General features: G+C 40.3%; 1 protein-coding gene and 1 long non-coding RNA gene across 8 annotated transcripts in view; one reads left to right on the forward strand and one right to left on the reverse strand.

Annotated features, from left to right (window-relative positions):
- Positions 1 to 24,921, forward strand: part of LOC308587227 (uncharacterized protein) — a 34,587-nt gene that overhangs the window by 7,872 nt on the left and 1,794 nt on the right. For 3 of the 4 annotated variants that reach the window (XM_081194619.1, XM_081194622.1, XM_081194620.1), the window contains exons 2-6: positions 512 to 637; positions 14,754 to 16,238; positions 19,692 to 19,797; positions 21,504 to 21,630; positions 22,006 to 22,036. In XM_081194619.1, the coding sequence (XP_081050745.1) occupies positions 512 to 637; positions 14,754 to 16,238; positions 19,692 to 19,797; positions 21,504 to 21,630; positions 22,006 to 22,036 (1,875 nt within the window). Of the gene's footprint in view, positions 1 to 511; positions 638 to 11,943; positions 12,076 to 14,753; positions 16,239 to 19,691; positions 19,798 to 21,503; positions 21,631 to 22,005; positions 22,037 to 24,921 lie in introns of those variants that run through there. The other variant, XM_081194621.1, reaches the window with a different exon arrangement.
- LOC308587229 lies at positions 631 to 11,675 on the reverse strand. 4 transcript variants are annotated; one of them, XR_014008298.1, is made up of 5 exons: positions 11,571 to 11,675; positions 11,185 to 11,262; positions 4,388 to 4,464; positions 2,181 to 2,304; positions 631 to 858 (listed from the first exon to the last, which is right to left on the reverse strand). It is a non-coding gene; the product is annotated as an uncharacterized lncRNA (long non-coding RNA). The 4 variants fall into 4 exon arrangements; XR_014008297.1 differs by lacking the exon at positions 2,181 to 2,304; XR_014008296.1 differs by lacking the exons at positions 2,181 to 2,304; positions 4,388 to 4,464.

A 24,921-nucleotide genomic window follows, 5' to 3' on the forward strand; every position in this document is an offset into this window, starting at 1 on the left:
GGACATATTAAAACTGAATGAAGGCATATTGGCAGCCATGTTTGTATACTGCTGAGTCCATTCTATCACCCTCATTAATTTCTTTATGGCCTCTAGAGAAGCCACACTCAACTTGCTCCCACTTAAAGCTTGCATTTTACAAAGGGTGGTGGTATCTGGTCATGTCATGGCTCACTGACTTGCTTAAATAAATTTATTTCCCTGGATCTGTTCTGGTTCAAATCCCAGGCATGAACTTCACTAGCTAACCTTACAGGGTTCCTCTGATGATAAAATAAGAGAGCAAAAGGAAAGATGGCTATAAATATTTTTTGAAAAAATTGTTTTGTCTGGAAATACTTAGTAAAATACCACCCAATATATATATAACTCATCTAACAATATGTTCCAGTAATTTACTAAATGTGTACTCCAGAAGAACGATAGCAAACAGTTATAACATGCTTTACAAATTGTTGCTGCCGATTTCCTTATCATTTAAAGTGGCTTTTCTTTCATTATTTCATTACAGATCAATGCTTTATTGAGCAAGGAATGAAATCTGAAAAGGTTGTTTGTAACCACAGCATTGAAAAAAGCAGCTTCCACAGTTTCATCGACAAATCCAATACTATTTGGCTCTGCTGCTATTTGTCAGGTAACCAAATTTATCAAACGCAGAAAAGCCCAGGATTTCACTAGCTCAGATTGGCCAGGAAGGCCCATTTCACCCCAAATAGGAGGAAAAAGACACCAGTTGTGTTGTCATAGCATCAGAGCCAGGGTCTTCGTTCCTGGTCCTATGAACTGCTGTGCCCATGACGCAGCTCATGGGATTGTTATGAAGAGATTTCCTCTTATAAATGCCACAGAAGGTGTCTGTGAAAAAAAACACAGTAAAGAATCAGGCTTTCATTTAGCTGCTCAACTATGGCTAGAGAAACCCAACTTGAGCCATGCAGGTGTTAATGTTTGCATTACAGCTAAAAAAAGAAGGAAAAACAATCATAAAGATTCTTTGGCACCCAGGCCTAAATGGCATGTATATGGAACTAAAGGTCAGTTCGCACAACCCTGGAAGCACAGCAGAATGTGGGCTGACTGAAGCAGCGCTACAGGGTTGCCCAAGGTACCCTTGTCATCAGAGTGCATTGCCATGAGTTCAGTTTGCCAACAATTTCATGTGGCGCTGTGCATTTCTGACTCATGACCCCAATACATGGTGAAATCTCAGGAAAAAATGCAGCGCAGACCAGTTCCTTATTATTCCCTCCCCAAAGCTAAGTACCATTGATAAGTGGGCTTTCCATAGCTCTTTGCTTTGCAGTTTGAAAAGAGTATATTCATTGTGCATATATATATATATATATATATATATAGAGAGAGAGAGCGCTTTTCCTCTAGTTTTCATCACTGTGACCAAAGGTCTGGGAGATTACTACATCGTATTTCACATCCTTTCTCACTTTTGTACATCTATATTACTGGCCAATAGGAAAACCCATTTGGATTTCTTTTTAAAGGACAATTTTCTCTACAGACAAGTGTGTGCTTTCCTAGACATTCCCTCTTATAATATTTATTTATTATTACATTCATATACCATCTAAAGGTGGTGTACATGGTTCTCCTCCTCCCTATTTCATCCCCACAACAACTCTGTTGTGGGAGCTTCATATCTGCTCAAGGTACTATTTGTCTTTTTAAAAAAGAAAAGGAATTAAATTTTCTTTTAGTTTTGATTAATTTATTTATATAATGAGCATTTTTCTTTCTTTTGTTAAAATCAATATGGGGTGGGGGTGGGAACAGAGCCTAGCTCTTGGAGATAAGTCATTTCAAGTTAAAATGATTCCACTCACAGCTATGTTATTCCCTGTTTTGCTGCTGTTATGTAATAGTGAGAGAAAACAAGAGAATACGCCGTATATGCTTTGGATCTACATACACTCATAATGCAAACAACCCCCAGTGCTTTGTAAGATTCATTTTTTATGTTTGGTTACTGTCAATTAACAGTACACTTGTCACATAAACTTTAATGTGTTCCTACAGCAATCTGCATTGTATTGATTATTTTTTATAAAGAGTATGCCACTTTGAAAAAACGCTTTTCAGATAAATGCAGGCTAGAACAAAACAAACATCTCAAATCAATTTATAATGTAAGAAAACTATGCTGGAACAGACCAATGGCCTACCTAGTTCATATTCCAAGAGGCCAAATAGATGCCTCTGGGAAGACCACAAGCGGGACATGGGCAGAATAGCAGTCACTTGCTCATGTTCCCCAACCAGCAACTGGTATTCAGATGTGTACTGCCTCTGTTAATGGGTGATATATAAACCAGTAGTGATGTTTGTGATGGGGCAGACTCATGCTTCAAACATGGCAGCACTGCAGCTTACCCGGATATGCTGTGGGGCAGCCAGGTGAGGGCTACACAGGTGCACCTGTGGCAATGCTGGATTGGGCAGTGGCAGCCTCTCTGGTGCAACTGTGCAGGTCCAACCTCACCACCACTTTTCCCTGTTTTTGGGAGGGTGGCTCCATTGCATCGCATGTGCTGCCACTGATGTAGCCCTTACGACCAGTAGTTATTGATAGCCTAATCCTCTATGAATTTCTCTAATCCCCTAGTAAAGCCAACCAAGTTGGTTTTCATCACTACACTTTGTGTAAGTGGATTCTGTGCAATGTGAGAAGAATTATTTCCTTCTGACTGTCCTGAGTTTCTTACTGTTCAGCCTAATGGGATGATTCTGGGTTCTAGCATTATGAGGGGAGAAGATAAACTCGTTTTCCACTTTCTCAGCACTATGTGCAATTGTATACCCATTTATCATGTCCATTTGCCTTGTTGTGCAAAATCCTTTTTTATGTATGCAGAACAGTTGGTCATTCCTCCACAATGAACTGAATAGTAAAAGAAATTCCAATAACTGCTAAATATCAGCATGAGTCACTTTGGAAACTTTTAGATAAAACTCATTTGACCATCTCTAAAATATTTGGTGTGACGTTGCTGCTGTTTTATAATATAGTGGTGCCCCGCAAGACGAATGCCTTGCAAGACGAAAACCCGCTAGACGAAAGGGTTTTTCGGTTTTGTGTTGCTTTGCTAGATGAATTTCCCTATGGGCTTGCTTCGCAAGACGAAAACGTCTTGCGCTTTTTTTTAAAAGCCGCTTGAACAGGCACAGTTGTGACGGACCGTGCTTCGCAAGACGAAAAACATCGCAAGACGAAAAGACTCGCGGAACGAATTATTTTCGTCTTGCGAGGCACCACTGTATAGAACAACTATATTTATTCCACTGTTAAAAAACAGAAAAGGAATAAAATAGCACAAAATGAGAAAGGACATTTTGTATTTTGTTTGAACCTGTTTGGTTAAATGCTAGTGCGTGCCGGATCATGGCCTTAGTGATTACATTGGTTAATTAATGTTCATTATTTTAGTGATAGCAATTGTTTGCATGTCACATTGAATATAATTTTGCCAGAAAAGCCATCTAGAAGTTTTTTGTTACTTAGTTTAACATGAGAAAAAGAGTTACTGTTAACTTGGTGGCCTTTGTTAAGAGTACATTACTTCAGAAATATCTTGCTTTTCTAATGCAGTAACCCAATATATTTTATATCACGTGCTTTTATTTGCATAGAGTATGTACTCATTATTAACCTTTCAGCCATATTCTCTATTTTTTCAAAAAAAAAACCTATACAATGCCATTTTTTTTTAAAAAAAAATACTCTGGAGGTTAAAATAGCAAGTGCTGTATACAATATGCCCTTTCCCCTTCCTTGAAGCATAAAAAACCTATTTGTACTTGAACTGAGACACCAGTGTAGTTGCTTATTAAACCACTAAAGCTACACAAGCTAGAGGAAAGTCTAAGAATCAGGGTTTCACACACTGTCTGCATGGATTGTATAATCTCAATAACACAATTGTGTTCTGTTTGGCAATTGTGTCAAATGAAGAAATATGCTATTGGGAATCTAGTAATGACAAAAACAATAATGAGCCATATGGCAGATTGTTTATATTTCCCCAGGGCATGCAATAGCTATATTTCTGACATACACACAAAGACTGTTATAGAATACTGTCTTTTCAAGTGAAGAAATAAAAAAGAGCAGATTGTGAAAAAGCAGATTACTGACAGTTTTCTTTGTAACTTAAAAACAGAAAGCATTATTGAAATGAAACCAGTTGAGCAGATCTAAGAGAGTTGCATTTGGCCTCAATATTTTTGGTGAGAGGAAGCATACATACCAGTGCTATGTCCTTCTATACAATCTTTGATTCAAAGAGAGTCAAGGCTGAAGAAGCTTTATGATAGCTGCAGGCAGATGAACCCAGAGGGATGTTTCACAGCTAACCTCACAAACGTAACTTACACAATGAAGGTGCTGGAGAAACAAAGCCAGCAACTGCCTTTAAAGTTGCATCTCAACTGCTATCTTGAATATTTGGTCTGAAAATAATAACAGCAACAATTGTTATTTGGGGTTGAGTTTCATTCAGCCCTTTAGAACAGATTTGGGGGGAGTGTGGGTCATGTGGGCGAGAGCAGGGCCGGATTTAGGTTTGATGAGGCCCTAAGCTACTGAAGGTAATGGGACCCTTTATATGTCCAGCTGTCCTTTATCAACAACAAATTGTTGCCGTTTTTTGTGTTGAATATATGCTGTAGGGTACCGTATTTTTCGCCCCATAGGACGCACTTTCCCCCCTCCAAAAATGAAGGGGAAATGTGTGTGCGTCCTATGGGGCGAATGCAGGCTTTCGCTGAAGCCTGGAGAGCGAGAGGCACCAACCCCTCTCGCTCTCCAGGCTTCAGGAAGCTATCTGCAAGCCTTGCAAGCCCGGCGGGAGTTCCCGCGGGCTCACAAGGCTTGCGGGCAGCAGCCTGCAGCCCGAAGCATGGGGCGCCCTCCAAAGGGTGCCCCGTGCTTTGGGCGGGTGTGCGCAAGCCTTGCACACCCGGCGGGAGGTCCCACCAGGCACGCGAGGCTTGGGGCGGCAGCCTGCAGCCCGAAGCACGGGGCGCCCTCCGGAGGGCGCCCTGTGCTTCAGGCAGGTGTGTGCAAGGCTTGGGGCGGCAGCCGTGGCTGGGGGGAAAATATTTTTTTTAATTCATTTCCCCCCAAAAAACTGAGGTGCGTCCTATGGGCCGGTGCGCCCTATAGGACGAAAAATACGGTAATTTATGGACCTAATAGGTATCCAAAGCCATTTTGTTTTTTATGTATGCCCAGTTTTTTTCCTTTAAATTTTTTTGGGCCCCCCAAGAGAGTGGGTCCCTAAGCTATAGCTTGTTTAGCTCATACGTAAATCCGGCACTGGGAGGGATGAGGAAGAGGGAGTTCTGTGGCGTTAAGCATAAATCCTTGCTCTGACAGGGCATAGTTGGATACTGCCCAGTACTGATATACCTTGCCCTCCTTTTGCAGTAGCAATACTTTGGGCATCTTACAAGCTGTTAAAATTACCAAATAAACAAACCCCAAAAGAATAAACTACTAAAATATAAAGAGAGACAAGTGCTGAGGATAAAAACTTCTCAGGCAGGAATCTAGTCCACTAAACACTATTGAAAATGGCAGGCCAAAAGCCTGCCAGAATGATCGCTCCCCGCATAAAACGGGGGGGGGGCGCCCTTTGCGTGGACGCGCGAAGCCCCAAGATCTGGAGCGGCTCCATCAGCATAGGCTTGGCTTGCCTTCCCTCAGGTGGGATACCTGGAGGTCTCCGCCTACCTCAGTCAGTTGTCCAATCCCACCTGGGGGAAGCGTTGCCAAGGAGACCAGGCCAGGTAGGGGAGGGATTACCTGCCCACACAAGAGAGGGAGGCTCTTACCTGGGAATCCTCACTTGGCTCCAGAGTCAAGGCATTCCAGAAAAGAAATGCCTTGACTAACTGACAAGAAAAGCGAGAGAGAGAGAGAGAGAGAGAGAGAGAGAGAGAGAGAGAGAGAGAGAGAGAGAGAGAGGTCCAATCCGACCTCCACTGTCAGTTCAGACAAGGGGCTCTTTTGCACCCCAACTGACAGGGCACCCCCCAAGGTGTATAAAACATAGCTCCCCTTATGTACTTTTTATTTTACATCAGAGTGTCCTGGGCCTTGTTCCCATGTGAGAAAATGGTCTCCTTCTTATCCATGATATTTGCTCAGTTTTTTTAATTCTCAGAGGCCTATGGATAAGAGTATGAATTATCCACTATGAGTCTAGCATTAAACTGATCCACTTCACTAGAAACTGTCAAGAGCCATCAGTCAATAGCCTGCTTGGGCCTGTATCCCAAGCTAGTCACTGAGTCGGCTTGTGGGATTTATCAGATGCCACTTTTTAAGATGAGTCAAGCAGCATAAAATATGCAACAGTGTGCTTAACAATACCTGTTGTCATTAGAGTTTGTCATTTGACTGGCATCAATTATTTGGCACTGTGTGAGTGAAGTTTATCTCATTTGTGTCATATTAGTAACAAGTGGTTCTACTAAGAATAGACAAAACAATAATATTTAGGTTTCAATTATTTACATTGATTTGTTAACACTGTAGTGTTTTTTTTTTTTAAAAAAATTAAAATTAAGCAAATTTGCAATGTACGGTAACTGGGCTAGATTCAACTAACTAGGTGTGCTTGTGGGAGTCAGCACAGCAAGTCCTGATAATGCAATGGGACTTTCTCCTCTTTCTTCCCTCTGTGCATCCTGCACCCCCCCCAAAAAAAACCACCCCTCCCCTCTGCTCTCCCTAGAACACTGTCAGCGCAAGCTCTCCTTCCCCCTCTACAAAGTAGTTGGAAGAGCACGGTGTTTAATTCCTCCTGCTGCTTCTCAGCTTTTCAGTAATTAATACAGTTAGTTTGGTTTTATCTGCATAGTAGCCATAGGCCTTAACAGAAATTCAAGACCCAATGTACGCATCTACGGAGACCTAGTTTTCACACAAAGACAATTTCTATCCATAATAAAAAAAATCCTTCCAGTAGCACCTTAAAGACCAACTAAGTTAACTTAGTTGGTCTTTAAGGTGCTACTGGAAGAAATTTCTATCCATGGTATTCATGTCCATATTTACAGTGTTACAGTTTCATTCTCAGACTCCTTTGGGTTGCTGAACCGTTGAGTGACTGGGATGAACTGAAATGACAGCTCTATAACAATATGGCTGTAGTGGAATCCCCTTTTGTAAGGGTGGCAGGAAACAAACGGCAGTACAGTATTGACAAGACCAAATTGTCCCAGAGTTGAGTTTGTGCCAACAGCTACTGCCTCTGAAATTACTGCCTTTTTACTTCTTCAGCCAAGGTGGCTCCTGGAAGTCTATTTGCTTTAAGAACTGTATGCTGCTAACACATGTAGTGCATTCTGACCATGATTCCACTAAAGAGGTAGTACCTAGACGGCAGGTAGGCAGTCTTACCTTTCTCCTTGACTTCTATATAAGCTCTGAGCATCAGCATATTATGATATTAACTACTAAGGGAAATTGATGTGGAGTTTGTGTTTTCCTCCTGAGATATAGAGGCTCCAAGTACAAAGAAAAAACAGCTGACCCCTCACAGGCTAGTCCCAATTCCTCCTGCCCCCCTGCCACTGCTATTTGTAATTAAAAACAGAGGTATAGTCATTCATTTCCATTGTAAATGGTAGTTTGCCCTAAGCCTGGAAACCAATGCTAATATTACAATAATATTGACTGCCAGTTTGTGTTCTTTTGTTCTTTTTGCTGGTGACCTGTTTCTGCAAATTATAATCCATTTCTTTTAATTGTAATATGTAGACATTGAAACAGTTTGTTTTTAAAAAGTGGGAAATAGATATCATATCTACCAATATACTTGTACTTATTTCCTGTGTTTAGATGTAGCCGCAGTAATCCTAATACCACAATGACTAGAACGTATAGCTGAAAGCGCAGCCCTCTGTAAATCATCGTGTATCAAAATGAAATATACACATCCTACAGGATGCTACTACAACTCTAAATTCCTTCCTGTTAGCAATATGCATATATTTTTTAAAGTTTTTGTGCTGCACTAAGCATTGTCCATGGAACTTCACTATTGTGAAATACACTGCAGTATAAAACAAGTAAGTTATCACCAATAATTATTATTTTTCTAAATTGTTACATGTAAAAAACGTTCTATAGTCATAGAGACTGTGGGTGTTTCCAGCTCTGGCAGCACTTAGTCCTGGCCTATTCTTATTTTGTCATTGCAAGCTGTATGAGGAATTGCACTTTTCTTTTCACATATTGAGAGTTATAGCGATCTCTCTCTCTCTCTCTCTCTCTCTCTCTCTCTCTCTCTCTCTCTCTCTCTGCTTTCTTCTACATTCCACAGAGGGTGTCAAACAACTGTGTGGATGCCAAAGGAACAATTAAACAGAGTATGCCATTTTTTATGCCATTTGTTCCAGATCAATTTTAAAAAATAATTTCTGAAGTGCTCTTTAAATTTCTAAGCTATCGTTGATACTTTGGCATTAAGGAGGAAACAGTAAAAATGGGGGAGGGGATTCATGTGTTGATAAAATGGTGTTAACTGGAAAGGCTCTGTGTTTGCGTGTGTGCACACACTGTTCTTATTTAGTTTTTTAATATGTGCTAAAGTACTTAAAAAAATTAAGCACTATTGCTTAAGTATTTCAAATTATTTAAGGCAAAAGAGTGATAATGAAATGATAATTTTAAAAAGTATGGCTAAAATGGCACACACTTGGCACCATTTGGATAGGTGCTAAACTGGAATGCCTTGGTGTCTATACTACCTAGTAAGCACCTTCCCATATGCAATCTTGATATTCAACAGAGAATGGACCTCTTGAAATTGTCCTGAGTTTGAATTGTTTTGGGCCCACAGAGACAAGTTATTAGCAGCTGATCCCTAGCCTGGAACTTTGTATCTGGTGACATGCCAAAACTTAGGCTAGGAATTTCCCCCAAATGCATATTGTAGTGATCGGTGATGATGAGTGCAGAGCCATTTCAGTTTTCTGTTTGTAAGTGTTTAAATTCCACGTTTTATGCATTTTGCAAATGCAGTTTTTAAAACTGATGTTTGTCATCTTAAGCCTAAGGGATAGGGTGGGTGTGAAATCAAACTAAATGGTATCATAATTCCATATAATATTTAATCATTAACAATAGCTCTTTACAGTGTGTTTATGTCTAATAAATTATTGTTACATTATGCATTTCTCCTCTCTCTCTCTCTCTCTCTCTCTCTCTCTCTCTCTCTCTCTCTCTCTCTCTCTGTCTCTGTGTGTGTGTGTGTGTGTGTGTGTGTGTCTGTAATATTACAGTCCTTCATGGCTTAAGAGTGAACAACATGATACACCCAGAGCCAAGATCATATCCCCTTCTGTTTTATTACTTGTTTGACAGAGCACCACCTTGTGGACAATAAAAAGCTACTGGTAAAAGTCAGTTAAGATCATCACCACTCTGCAGCTGGTATATTTTTTTTAACTATTTCAGAAATGATTCTGTACATAATATTCAATATTAAGTAGCAGAGCTATACGATGAGGCTATGTTAGACAGTCTTATTTGAACTCCGGTTCTTGAAGCCATGTACCGCTGTTCCTATATGAGATGACAAAAGGCTGAAAAGCTACAAAAATGGAGAGAACTCTGCAAACATAAAACAAGCCGATTAGTTCTAGAGGACAAAACTGAAAGTTATTAACAATTAAGAGGCATTTGAGTTCCTTTACATTGTACATTTTTCACTAAAGCCTTTCCCAGAAGACCTACACAATGGTAATTTTGTTCCTCTAATTACTAATAAGTTAGAAGCCTTGTTTATATCTGGCTTATCAATCTTAGTCAACCTTTTGGCTCCTTGTCATGTTGCATCAGGTCTAGTATGGCAAGGTATATAGACAAAATCTTTATATTTTTATATACCTGTGTAAAATAATATTGCATATACCTATACTGATCAGTGGTACTACTCACCACTGTTCATGGCAGTGTTCAGCCCTCTGTAAAGCTGAACAGGAATTACCCGTTTATTAAAAATCCAGACCGTTATGAAATCCAAGGAATTGCCGGGGAAATAGCCTATGTCAATATGGCAGGGCCACAGTGTATTACAGCTTGCTCTTGGAGTGGCTGGGACTTTGGGGGGTATTTGTATTGGCTCTTCTTCAATGACTATTGGGTTTCCTGTTGGGTTGGTGGTATTTTTCCTGCATGAATAATTTTCCTTTACACCAGTCTCTGAGTGTTGTTTAAGGTTTTTGATACGCTGCTACAGTTTAGTTGTATTAACTTTTCAGATGTCTGATTTTTCAAAGTACAAGTAGTTTTACCATTCAAACAGCAATTGAAATCCTGTTCACATTTACTTGGGAGTAAATCAGCAATCATGTTTTCTTTCTGGGAGCTCAGAGGAGACGCTCATGAGACTTTTAAAATCAGCTATGAAGAGGCTTGAGTTGTCAACCAAACTTCAATGGTAGTGAGACCAAACTGGACATGGTAGTGGGCCAAACTGGACATAACAAGAAATCAGTGATTGCAATTTTTATGTAAAAGGTATAAAATTAAAAACAGCAGCTCCTGCAAGCCTAGGCCTGAATTAAAACTGCAGCACCGGGGGGGGGGGGGCTTAAATCCTTCTTAAGATGATATTTGCTATGAAGGGGGAGGTGAACTGGAGTTATGTTAGGAAGTCCCAGGAGGTCTGAGCCTAAGTACCGTAAATAAAAAAGTCATCAAGTGTGCTAAGCCCTCTATGGAGCCCAATTGTGCTTTTTCTTTTGCAGCCTGCTTGCTGGGCCAGGTGTCCAAATTGTAAGGTGTACCCTGTGGATCAGGTGTTGTGTGTTAGGCCAGAGAATTAGCTAGCAAGATTGCCACAGTCATATGTTTTGGTTGTGGGACATCTTTGAGAGAAGGCAGCTTTTTGTTAGTAAGACAGCTTGGAGGAAAGGGTTTACCCCCATCCCTTAATTGCCAGTCTGGAATGGGGCATGAGTGTGTTCTATAGTTTTATTGCCAGTTATACCTCACCATATCTATCTATCCATGAATTATCTCTAACAAATTCAATATAAAATGGACAATGACTTACCATACAAACACAAGAACTGATATAAACTCATTATTCCCATATTCACATTCATTGCACTTTTGTTTAATAAGTAGATGTATCATGTGTTTGACCTTACATGCTGCTTGTGCCTGAGACCTTTGACATGCATGGGACATTCTGGGTCTCCTCAGAGTAACATTGTGGTTTTGCTGGCCTGCAAAAGTAGGAACGCTTTTCTTAGCTACAGACATTACTGTTGCCTTATCTTACCAGTGTGGGCTTACTAGGTGGGCTATGCTGTATTTTACAGTGCAACCCTAACCATGCCTATTCAGAAATTAATCCTATTGAGTTTGATAGGGTTTACTTGCAGGCAAGTGGGACTAGGAATGCAACCATAGACTGCAATCCCTGATATTCTAGGCTAGTAATGTTTTTACTGCTGAGGTATTGTGTCTCAGCAATGCCATTCATCTTTCCCTGCCACCTTCTTCTCTCCTCCACAGATTCCCAGGTACTCACACAGAGGAATAATACATTGTAGGTGATGCAGTTGCTTCTGTATTTCCATATAGAGATTTCCCATCCTATCAGCGTCCCCGCTGATTATTACAGCCCGATGAATTCAAGTGTGTTTGGGGAGTTGCAAAGGCTCCCCTATGGATCTGTGTGATAAAAGCTCTAGAAAAGGTTGCTCCCTTTAGGGTGGTCTGTAGCAGCAGTAAACTGGTAATGAAAATATTAACGAGAGACTTGATCACTTCTTTTGAGCCAAGCACAACATAGCCATAACAGCTGCAGGCTCCAACTGTTTTCAACTGTCAGGCCCTGCTCAGCCTGTTCCATTCCAACAATCACAGCAGCGACGGCTGTGGAACATACCATTTACAACAACTCTACCTCTACACCAGCCAGGAGGAAGCCATGCTGAGCACTAGATCCCTTATGGCTACACTGCTGGTTCTGGTGCCAGTCACAGGGTCTCCTGTTCTGGGCCATCTGCTTGTCCTTTGGGAAGTGTGGCCAGGTGAGAGGAAGGCATAGAGTCACAGCTGGGAATGGGGTTTGCGAAATGAAACTAGGGGGCTCCTTCCTTGCTCACTCTGTCCCTGGTATTTGAAAGGGAAAAATGGGAGGACTGTGTGGTATGGGCTTGAAGTCATGGGTAGCATTTATTTGGTGGGACTGAGGTTTTAGTGCCCTGCCCTCAACGCAGTAAGCATGGCAGGGGTATATATTGACTTCAATACCTTCTCCAAGTTTCATAGGCACTGCCATTTCCCAACAATATAAATCTAGAGTCACTCTCTGACTTTCAAACCTGAGAATTAAAGGAAACTTTATATTTCAGACATAACAAAAATCATTATCGGTTAGATACAACTGCCAGACCCATGGTGGAATTCACATAGATACAAAGTCAAATCTGAATTAAACAAACAAGAAAAAAACCAATAGTAATTCTGAGATGTCTCAAATGAATCTACATTAAATTACCAGTGTGTTTATCCTTTATGTTTCCTACCAAATAGGGAACTGCTGGCAGTTCCAATCTCCTTATAGGCAGGCTTTCCTCTTGATTTGGGTACAGTGGTGCCCCGCAAGACGAATGCCTCGCAAGACGAAAAACTCGCTAGACGAAAGGGTTTTTCGGTTTTGCGTTGCTTCGCTAGACGAATTTCCCTATGGGCTTGCTTCGCAAGACGAAAACGTCTTGCACTTTTTTTAAAAAGCCGCTTGAAGAGGCGCAGTTGCGACGGACCGTGCTTCGCAAGACGAAAAACATCGCAAGACGAAAAGACTCGTGGAACGAATTATTTTCGTCTTGCGAGGCACCACTGTATATTTTAATGGCTGCTGTGATAGCTGATTAGAAATATAATCTGTTGTAACTTCCCTCAGCGTCTAACTCATAGGTAGGCAAACTAAGGCCCATGGGCCGGATCAGGCCCAATTGCCTTCTGGATCCGGCCCACAGATGGTCCAGGGATCGCCGCAGGGATTGCCAGCACGTGCATACTTTCCCTCTTCCCTCTCCTTCTACCTCCCTCCTCCTGACTTGTCCCCGCCCTGCCTAGAAGAGGAAGGGGGCTGGGCTTCGAGTGGCTGCCATTTTAACCAGCCCCTCTCCGGAGCCCTTCCACGCGCTGCTCCGCTCATCATCCCTCCACTGCCACCAGCCCCTGCCACTCGCAAGACACAGGTAAGCAGCCACAGGAGCTCATGGTGCTCTTGCATCCCCCCCCCAAAAAAATATAATCCGGCCCCCCACAAGGTCTGAGGGACAGTGGACTGGCCCCCTGCTGAAAAAGTTTGCTGACCCCTGGTCTAACCTGTGGCACTCCAGATGTTGTTGGATTACAATGCCCATCATCCCAGGCCATTGTCTGTGATTGGCTGAGACTGATGGGAGTTGGAGTCCATCAACAGCAGGAGGTCCACTGCCTAAGGCTGTAATCCTGGTGCCACTTGGTTGGGAGTGAATTACATTGAATTCAATAGGAATTACTTCTGAGCAGACATGGCTTGGATTGCACTGGGCCATGGGGTTGCACTAAGGGGTGTGGCAGATTGGGGGTCACGATGCCTCGCTACTTCCCCAGCTCCAGCAGCATGGTAAGCTGTAGCAATTCTTCTTTTGGCAGGGGGGCTCTGCCTCACCACATGCACCATTAGTGGTTACTGGTCTTACTGGTGAAAGGGATGCTGAGGGGAAAAGTCCCCCTTTTTGCATAGCATTTAAAACAGGCGCTTCATGGAGACCCTGTCTAGGCACCGTGTCTCTGTGTCAAGCTACAGTATGATGTATGACAAAGAGAGACAGAAGGCATCATGTGGCTTTTACAGTTATGACAATCCTAGTCCTTATCAGTTGTTGTCGTTTTAGTTTTTTATTTATACTTTTCAAATTTATACATTTCATTAGTTTTACAATCAATTTGAAATTCCAAAATTTGACTTCCTTCCCCCTCTTTCTGTGGTTTTTAAATTTTATTTATTAATATCTTCTGCATATCCAAGTTCATTTAATTTACTCATGTAATTATCTACTGTAAATATATACTCTTGTAAAACTGCAGGTTATGACACTAATCCTCCTAATGTTTTTTTTATCTGTTTACAATTTATCTGTAAATATTCAACAAACAATTTCCATTCTTTTATAAAAAGTTTGTTATCTTGATTTCTTATTCTTCTGGTAAGTTTCGCCATTTCTGCATATCCCATAAGTTTTTGTATCCATTCTTCCTTTACTGGGACTCTTGCTTCTTTCCACTTATAGGCAAGTAACATTATTGCTGCTACAGTAGCAAACATAAATAAATTTCTGTACAATTTAGGTAGTTCTGTCCCTATAATTCCTAAAAGAAAAGCTTCTGGGTTTTTTAAATAAAAGTTATTTTGATCATCCTTTTCAATTCATTATATATCATTTCCCAGTAAGCTTTAATCTTACTACAAGACCCCCACATATGGACTAGTCCTTAGCAGTTGTGATGATACATAATGCCACTATAAATTTATGAAAGTCTGCCATACTGTAAAGTTTTCTGCGCTGAGGGAGTTGTTCATAAACCCTGTCCTAAAGAACTGTGCACTGGCAAAACTAGCTTTATACGTAACTGAGCTTTAGCCTTATAATAACTAGAACTTGGTGCAGCTTAAAATATTTTAATTAAATTAATGTTGTTTGCTTTGTTGCAGGACACGTACTAGAGTATCAACAAGTATCAGTACCAGCGGCAAAAAATTGTTCATGCAGAACATCAGGAAATGTGATCTTAGACCAGTCAACGCAGAAAAGGGGCATCAGAAATTACAGCAGCTTCAGAACAAATTTGAAAACATCTAGGAAGAATGCTTACAGGAACTATCAGCATAAAATCTTGCTAAAATATGTAATATTATATAAAGGAAATCCATATCCAATTACAGATGGAAGCATAAGTGTACACATTTCAAGAAAACATCTAGGAAGAAGTGAGCTAATTCTGAGAAGAAAAAGTTATTTAAGACACATACTCAGGAATATTCTGAACAGAAAATGTGGTGGTTATGAAGTAAAAGTGAATTGGCACAGTATTTTGAATGGTGCTAGAAAGAAATCTGAAACTAAAAGAAAGGAGCAATTACAAATCACATACTTTGAAAATAGGCACAATTCCATAAGAGCTGGGTCACTATTGGGTTATATAGCATGTCAAACAAATATGATGTTAAACGTTGAAGAAGCATATTTCCAAAAAGATCAGGAAGGTTTAGAAAGTATGGTGATAAAGTTAGTAAAACCACAGATACCAAGAGAAAAAGTGCTTACTGAAGCTGAGGTACTACGAAAGAAAAAATCTAAAAATAACAGTAATAGAATATTCACTTCTGTCAACGAAAGGGTCTTTTCTAAAGAGAACACAAATATTTACAATAAAGAACAATTCAGAATGACTGATGGGAAGAAAATATTAAATGTAGAATGGAGCAGCCCATATATGGGATTTGAAAAATATGGCCAGTTCTCTAAAAGTTTTCTGCGGGGGACAAGCTTTCCTATCAGAGAAAATATCAAGTTGCAAAAATGGAAAACAAGAACTAAAAATTATATGAATGCAAATGAGAAGTTTCCGTTTATACATGCATTTACTTACCAAAGAAGTAGTGCCAGCAAACAGAAAATATTCTCAGGACACGAACCTGTAATGCCCAACATTCAACAAATAAAGGAGTCTGCATTTCAAATAAAAATGTACAGAAGCAAAAAATTAATGAAATTAGTCAAGTGGCTCAGAGCTAAAGAAAATAAATCTGGGGGAAATGGAATAGAAGTTTTATCAACAATTTACTATGTGCAGCCTTCCTTAATGAGTCCTACCTTTCCAGCCATTAAAACTGCTGTGGGTGTGAAGAATGAAGTATTTACTTCAGAAATGGATGAAGCAAAGGCATCAATCTACATGACAAAAATGCTGAAATATCTCATGCAACCCTCAAAGAGAATAAAAAAGAAATACTTGAGTGTTGCTCATAAGGGATTTAGAATTTCGCCTCTAAAAGCACTCATGGTAAGAAAGCATCTTGATACGGAAGAGAGTTTACCAATCTTGTTATATCTCTTTAAACACATTTTTAAAGGTCCATCGGTTGTTGAAAGAACGAAACGATCGGCAAAAGCAGAAACGGTACCAATATCTGTAGGTAGGTTTACGCTGCTGTTATTTATGCTATAATTTACATGTAGAATAGAAATGATATTTTTTAAGAGTTAAGGCTATAACATTTAATTGATAGCAACCTTGGGAGTTAGGAATCTGTGACTCCAGATGTTGTTGGACTGCTGCTCCCATCATTGGTAACTGTTAAGTTGTGGGTGAACATATCAAACGACACAGCTTTCAAACAGCTCTTGTTTATTCACAGGCCAGGACAAAACTGAACTGAAGGGCTCATTCAGCCTGCTTATATAGAGCTCCAGTACCACGTTACTGTAACAACTTTCTAAAACTATCCAATCACTGAACGCCACTTTCAATCCTTCATTTGCATAACTATCTACAGTATCCCCCTGCTGGCCCAGGGTGAGAACTTCAGTACATAACACTAACCATTGACCATGCTGGCTGGCGCTAATGGATGTTGCAACCTACTCCTTAGTTAGAGGCATAGCTTAAAAATGTATCCTGATTTTTAAAAGCGTCCCTGAGTAATTGGGCAATGTATTTCCCTCCCAAATGTTAAACATTTTTAATATGAGTACTTATACAAAAGTGAAGATGGCACTTTAGAAAGGTCATTCCCTCTTACACAGGAAATGCCTCTTTTGAGATGGTACTGCAGAATATATATCCATTATCCAAAACACTAAGGCATGGGCGTAGTCAAGGTGGGGGAACTTCACAAATATTATTGAAAATCATTGAAAGTACTCAATTATCTGAGGTTCTTCCTCGCCCCCCCCCCAGCAGAAGCCTGCCCCCCATGTCCTATTTAGGGGTATTTTACTTTGGCTGCCCACCCCAACGAAAATCATGGCAATGCTCTTGCACTAAGGAAGTATTTTTTGCTTCATAATAAATGTTTAATAATGCAAACTTATGCAGATTTAATAGATTAATAAATTAAAACCAGCTTGATTGATCAGCTGAGATTTCTTTAAACATAGGACAGACCTACTAACCATGTTTTCTTTATATTTAAAATATTTTTATTTGGAGAAGTGAAGCCAAAGTTGTGAAAGGCTCTTCTGGCCCCCAGTGGCGTAGCGTGGGGGGTGCAGGGGGGGCCGGCCGCACCGGGCGCAACATCTGGGGGTTAGGGTTAGGGGGCGCAAATCCACGGGTTAGGGGGTGCAAATTACTTGCCTTGCCCCGGGTGCTGACAACCCACACTACGCCACTGCTGGCCCCTTATTAACCTTCATATATTTAGGGAAGGATGTCATACTTCCAACAGGTTTTAAGTATTGATAAGTTATCTTCTCTGACTGCTGGTTTTGCTGAGGCCGCTGCCTTTGTTGTCCGTTGTGCTCACTTTTGTCCTTGTTTTGCTCTGGCAGTGCTAAATTAATGTTAAGTTTGTTTTTCTTTTCTTTGCTGTTTTTTAAAATATTGCCTTGAGGACTCTTCTTAGTTGGGAAATGTCTTGTAAATGTTAACACAAATAAAAAATAAATATAAATAAGAATTGTATTCAAGGATTTCTAGTCTGACACCAAATTCTAAACATCTGTGCTTTCTCTTTTTGGCATATCAGTAAATTGTGACATACTGTATATGAAGTTGCATAAATATAAGAGTTAGTATGCCCCATACTGCTGATTGCACTAGATTGTGGCCTGAGTAATAGAGCTTGTATAATCTTGGAGGCCTTGGAAGATTCTGTAAGGCTGATATCACTCAAAATGGAAGGAACATAATATTGAGCCTTGCAATTTCTGAGTTCCTTGCTGGTTACAGGGCCCTGTTTATGGACTTCTGCTACAGACCTTAGCCTTAGTCTCTGAAGTTCTAGCTACTGATATGATAGATTTGCTGGAGATGGAGTAGACAAACATCATCATCATCATTATTATTTCATTCATGAAGCACTTCCCATGAGTCATCCTGCAATGGCAAGTCATCTTGCCTTGAGTGATTCTGTACTTTTTTTTTACAATCCATAAGTGTTTTATTGGTAATATCTTAAGCCTTGTTAGATAGGCAGGCCTGCAATCTGGCAAAAACACGGAAACATATCCTTAATTAATTTTCTATTCTCCTGCTCACTATGTTGTGTCACCTTGGGAAGTGCTGGTTCTATTATGTGTCTAAACAACTTAGTTCTGTTTGTCAGTGAGATGGCAATAATTTGTTGTTGGCATCTGTCTGCCTTGAGAGACAATGGAGTGCGCCTCCGTGGGTGAAGTAAACCCACTGTATTAGCAGCACCAAAGTGACCTCCCTGAGGTGCAAGCTTGAGCAGTGTGTATGGAGGTCCTGGGCTGCCCAGATGGCAAGACTCCACTCTTAGCCTTGCTGATGTGGTTCAAAAGAAAGCAGAGCAATACATTTGTCGCCAGCATGCATTCTGTCATATTGGCAAAACAATCTGTGCCAAATGTATTAAAGTACTGTAGAGGCTGAATTTGAAAATTGTTGAAAAAATACAGCTAGATCTAATATTACTTTTAAATACTCATCTATGTTTTAAAGAGTGGGACGCGGGTGGCGCTGTGAGTAAAACCTCAGTGCCTAGGACTTGCTGATCGCAAGGTCGGCGGTTCGAATCCCCGCGGCGGGGTGAGCTCCCGTTGTTCGGTCCCAGCTCCTGCCCACCTAGCAGTTCGAAAGCACCCCTAAGTGCAAGTAGATAAATAGGGACCGCTTTATAGCGGGAAGGTAAACGGCGTTTCCATGTGCGGCGCTGGTGCTGGCTCGCCAGAGCAGCTTCGTCACGCTGGCCACGTGACCCGGAAGTGTCTCTGGACAGCGCTGGCTCCCGGCCTCTTGAGCGAGATGAGCGCACAACCCTAGAGTTGGACACGACTGGCCCGTACGGGCAGGGGTACCTTTACCTTTACCTATGTTTTAAACAGAATTTTAAAAGGCCAATGCTGACCAAAGACTCACCATCTATTTTTCTATCCTATGGGCATAGACAAATTACAGAATGAAATGTATACTTCTAAAGTAATCTGTCTCTTGGCCCATAGGGGAAAAATAGATTGTTGTAAAGTAGTGGTGATGGTAATTTAAAGCAGAGGAAGCAGCCGAGGAGGAAGGGAGTAAGAGACCCTTCTCTTCCCATTGCTTTTGCTCCTTTCAGCCCTAGATGTATGGCAGAATTTCTGTTAGCTGGGTTTATTTCTGATACTGGAGTCAAAAGGTCAAAAACACAACTTTGTGAAGGGATTGTTATGGTCAAAAGTGAAGGACAGGGAGAGGTCAGCACCCATATCCCACCTACTTTTAATTGCCCTACGTCACTCTGCTTTACAGCTGTGTAAAGGACCTGCGTTCAGTAACATGGATATGCTGCTATAAATGTCTAATTAGCTTTGCACATTCAAAGTGTCTGGTTTGTGACAGAAGTGTGATTTTTTAAAGAAGAAACACCCACAAAGTAAATGTTGAGTACATACTATTAACTTTCAAAATATTTTTTTCTATTTAGATGTTTTGACGCATGTAACTTCTGCCCTTATAGTATGTGCCACTATTTTTGGACTAGCTCTGTTTACTTTGGCATTAGCAGCAGGTTACCTGTACTATAATAGAAGGTAGGTTTAAAGGTTTTAGTAGTTCATCTTGTTATATATATTCTAAACAATGTATCTTAAAAATCCCAAAGATCTGAAAGGCACTAAATGTTTCAAGACATAAATAAATAAAAAATAGAGTAATAAAATTAAAAGGTACCAAAAAGACCACAGTGTCGCCACAAATAAAGTCTCTTTGGGGTAAGTATTCCACAACCAGGGTGCCACCACTGAAAAGGCTCTCACTCTAGCAGCCACTCTCTGCACCATGTTTGGTGGTGGTATATTGAGAAGGGCATCAAAATATGTTCTTAAAGTTGAGGCAGTTTTATGTGAGGAGGTGATCCTTCAGGTAAACTGACTGTAAGTTGTTTAGGGCTTTTAAAAGTTAATATGGACTGGAAATGGACTGGAAGGACTGACATAATATATTCATACCAGACAGTCACAATTAACAATCCTGCTGTATTGCTTCCATGACAGGGATGTGTGGGGCTTAGGGCAAGGACTGGTTGAGTATCGCACCTCTTACATCTCCATGAACTGGGGAATTTTTATTATTGACGGATTTATTGCATTTATATACTGCCCTTCTGCCAAGGCACCCAAGAGGACTTACAATTTTAAGCTACTAAGACAAGTATATAACGTGGAAATTTTGCCCAGGTGGGGAGATGGACCGTCCAATTGGAGCAGGCCTTGATTTTGTCTTTGCCTCCCTCCCTCTCCACAGGGCAGGTGGTTCATACCCTCCAACATTTCTCCAATGACATCCCATTTCATAATGATAATTTTACTATTTATACCCCACACATCTTACTGGGTTGCCCCAACATGTATAAAAACACAATAAAACATTAAGCATTAAAAAAACTTCCCTATACAGGATTGTCTTCAGATGACTCAGGAGTTGGACAATTCCATACCCTCCAACTTTTCTCCAGTGAAAATAGGGACATCCTATGAAAAAGCGGGACATTCCTGGATCAAATCAGAAACTGGGACACCTTCTCTAAATCAGGAATGTCCTTGGAAAATAGGGACAATTGGAGGGTCTGATGGTGTCCCTTAACCTTGTGGGAGGGGGCAAGGAGGGGGCAGTGTGACTGGGAAAGGGCCACAAGCACAATGTTTTATGGAGAGCCCCTTTGACTATGAGCATACCAAACATTTTAAGTCCCAGGTAGAGAAAGGTTATTATGGCTCCCCACCTCTCTGCCAGAAGATGGTGCACATCTGCCAAACAGATCCAAATAACCCTGGGATTCCATTCCCCGTTACAGGAAAATATACATTTGTGTAATTTGGGGTTCTGCAATTTACCACAACTAGTGCCTTATAATGGTGGTCTCTATTCCTTCCCTCTGCAATGTTGCCAGCTGCCTTTTGAATAAAGATAAAAAGGGAGATAAAAGGGAGCGGAGCAACAGATATAAATTTTGCCCATGAGCACATACCACTTTGTATCCTCTATCCAGAAAAGCAAGAGCACATTCCAGCCACTCAAAAACAAGGAGTCATTGAGGGCCATGGCCTGTGGAGAGTTCTGAAGGCCAGATAGAGAGGAATAGAGGTCCACATTCAGCTCCTAGGCCTTAGGGTTCCCACCTCTGATATATACCAGCGAAGCATTTTTTAAAACCTTGCTGTTTAATTTTATTACATGTTAGTTCTTTAGATTCATGATCTATAGAACCATAATATTTATATATTAAAATGCATTTCAGGCAATTTGTTCCATTTCTTGAAGCTGGTTTGAAAGGCGAAGAATGCAAAAAGGAATGGAAACACACTGCTTCTCAGTGTTGTCCGCCTATTTCTCTTTCACAGAATTTTCATTTTGGACAACCACAGGTAAAATATAATAATGGAAAATGAACTGTTAATATATGTGGCATTTTTGCACTGGTAATATTTTGAGGCCAAGTTAATACCTCAAACCGAAACACGTTTGCACTAGTTTAGAAAGGGAGGTCTTTCTGTAAGATGGCAACTCTGAGCCAGAGGAAACCAATTACATTGGAGCAGAAGTCTCAGTAGGTGAGTTTCTGCAGAACAGGGGTTGGAGGAGGACAGATCCACTAGAACAGGAATACAGAGGCTTCCTGAGTCTCTTACAAGGCAGCTATAAACCAAGCAAGCTACAGTTGAAAGTACTTTATTTTATATCATTTTTTAATATAATAATCATGGTGCTTTGATGATAATCTTTCCTTTTATGTCTCACAGGAATCAAGGAAAAATCAAATATTGGCAACAGGTATTAAAACTTTTCTTAAGAGTGCAGTTTGAAAATTTGTTATACTGCTGACTTCGCTTGCAAAATAAAACAAAGTAGAAATCATATAAACTACTAACTATATGGAAATGCATGTTTCCTACTATCAGTTGTCTTATTTTTAAAGACTAGAAAAATTAGATTCAGGCAAAACATTTTGTGAAAAGGCTCTTGGTAACAATGTGATATACCCCTACATACAATAATATTGTATGACTGAGGATGCTTAGGCCAGGAAATAAATGTAGGGCAGGAAATAAATGTAACGTTAACAAATAGATGAAACAAACAGATGAAGTCATCATACCATGTTGTATTGTCCATCCACAAGAAGGGGCTCTTACACAGAGACCATGTTGTCTAAAGTGCATGGGCTTCCTTATGAGGAACATCTAATCTTGATCTCTTCACAAAAAAAGTGCCAAAAGGAATAAAACAACACTTTCTCCCATTAATACTCAGAACCTGCAGTTCCTTTTACAGCTGCATTTTGTTTGTAGAAATTTAACACTTAAAATACAAGTTTGCAGTATGGAAGAGGGTACAAAAACCCCTATAACAGATTCTAGCTCTTCTGGTCACTTTCAATTACTGTATAGTGAAAATGGTGCTTTTCAGAAACACACTGTATGTGCTTTTGAAAAGCTGGCCAATAATCATTATTCTTTAATAAGAGAGTCTTCAATACATCTACCCTAAACTCCAACTTGCAAATTAGAACCAACTTTTAAAATTTTGTCCTATATGGCTTTTTCCTTTTCTCTGCCACCTTTCTCTTTCTGCTACTTTTATTTGTCCCATTTCTCTTTTGCCTGACAAATGTAATGAATTTTGGGGCAACCTACCTAAGTTTGGGGTGCATTTGCCATTCTGACTCACCACAGCTTGGCAAATCTCTATTATGGCCTTGCTACTTTGTTTCATGGCAAGAATCAGTTGAATTGCTTTTGTTGCTTTATTCTTTACTTTTTAAATACGTTTTGATGCCCTTTTATGCTTGTGCATGTTTTCTTATCTACTGCAAGGATCCTTTCAAGGGGCTGAAGATGTGAGATATAAATAATTAACGAATACACAAAAATATTAAAAATTAGTTATACCACAGGAAAAATAGCACATATGCATGGGAGTAGCTGGGGGGGGCAGCTGCCCCCCTGAATCAATAAAAATAAATAAAAATACATAGCAAACTGAGGTTCTTTCCCCCAAACAGAACGCCTGTCCCCCCAATAAATCCTGGCTACGTCCATGCACATGTGTAGAAGGAACTCTGAACTCATATGCGTGTATCAAATACACCAAAATCACTGAAAATCAGGCATCTAAGCAGCACTCCTATTCGCAGAATCTGCTTCTCCTTGACCTTTACTATCTCTCCCTTCCCTTGTGCCACAGCCAAATCCATTCATCAGGGTCTCCCATCTCTTGAGGGAGTCATTTTAGAGGTGTTATGGGGCTGCCAGTGAAAGGAAGGGCTGGTAAAAACAGCTTCTTCTTCTTTTTTTAAATGATATTTATTAAAAGTTTAACAATTACAGGGAAAAAAAAAGAAAGCAACACAAAATTTAACAAGACATACATTAGAATACATAAAAAGGAAACCATAAAAAACAATACAATATAACCAAAAAAGAACAATAACACTAAAAATCCAATATTCCATATCTTTATCTTTCATTTACTTGTTTCATCGACTTCCTCACACCTCCCTTTTTGTATTCTAGTTCAATTAATTGTTTCAGCAAATTCTTTCACTCTTTCTCAGTTTTTATTCTATAATTTATCTTAACAGTCTAACCTATTTATTAACTCAGCAAATCCTTTCCATCTTTAACTGTATTCTGTCATTAAATTACCTTAATTTATTTTAACCTTATCTTACCATAAAAAACCTTAAAACTTAAAACTTAATACTTATTTATACATAACTCCTTATATCATTTCTACTAAAGCCAAGTAGTTTCATTCCAACATTTTTCCTAACACTCATTAATTTTACACTAATTCTCAAAATGAATTTTTTAAAAACTTTCTTCCAATCTTCATCCAACATCTCTTCTTCCTGGTCTCGGGTTATGTCAGTCCTTTCTATCCATTCCATCTAGTCCATCAACCTGGTGATCTTCTGTCCGAGGCTCTTAAGTCTTTTCCATGTCCCTTCTGCAGATCTTCTTGTTTATACCTGCACTTTACTTTGTCTTTTGCTGATCTTATTCTTAATTCCCTTCCTTTCTCATTGAGGAGTAGGTCTCGGGGAGACTCCAACCCAACCATGTCTCCATCCCCCCTCGGCAGGTCAGCCCATTCTCCACAGTCAGCACTGTAATCCAAAAAGTATTTGTAGGCATGTTTCAAAGTCCCTCCAAAGTTAAGAACCCCCACAACTCCAGACTCCCCCTGGCCCAAAACCATATCCCAAAAGCCGAGACATCCCTGCATAGGGGAGTCCATCCAACTTCTCATCTCCAAACCAAACAGTACTCCATCTCTCCAAATCTGACTTTCTCCAGATTCAGTCGTCAAAGACAGCAGCTTATGTTCCGACAAGGCCTCGGGTCTCTCCATTTGTGTTACTTGAGGTTCAACAACAACCTCCTCCATTATCTTCCGCACTTGCCCTGTCAAAGCAGATTCCTAGGTTGGTTCCTGAGTGGTTTCTATATGAGTATTCACTGTTTGTCCAAAATTACTGACTGCAACAGTCATCAAATCCATCTTCTCATGCAGCTGCTCCAACAAAGCACTTGTCTTGCAAAAAGCAAGCACCAAAACTTCTTCTAAGCACATTCTTATCCAAGGTCAAAGTCTGGTCTCACGATCCTTAATCTCCACAGCCGTGGAATTCCCCAGATCGACTCCAGCAACAG

The sequence above is a fragment of the Podarcis bocagei genome (assembly GCF_964188305.1).
Source record: "Podarcis bocagei genome assembly, chromosome: 5".
NCBI classification, from domain to species: domain Eukaryota; kingdom Metazoa; phylum Chordata; class Lepidosauria; order Squamata; family Lacertidae; genus Podarcis; species Podarcis bocagei.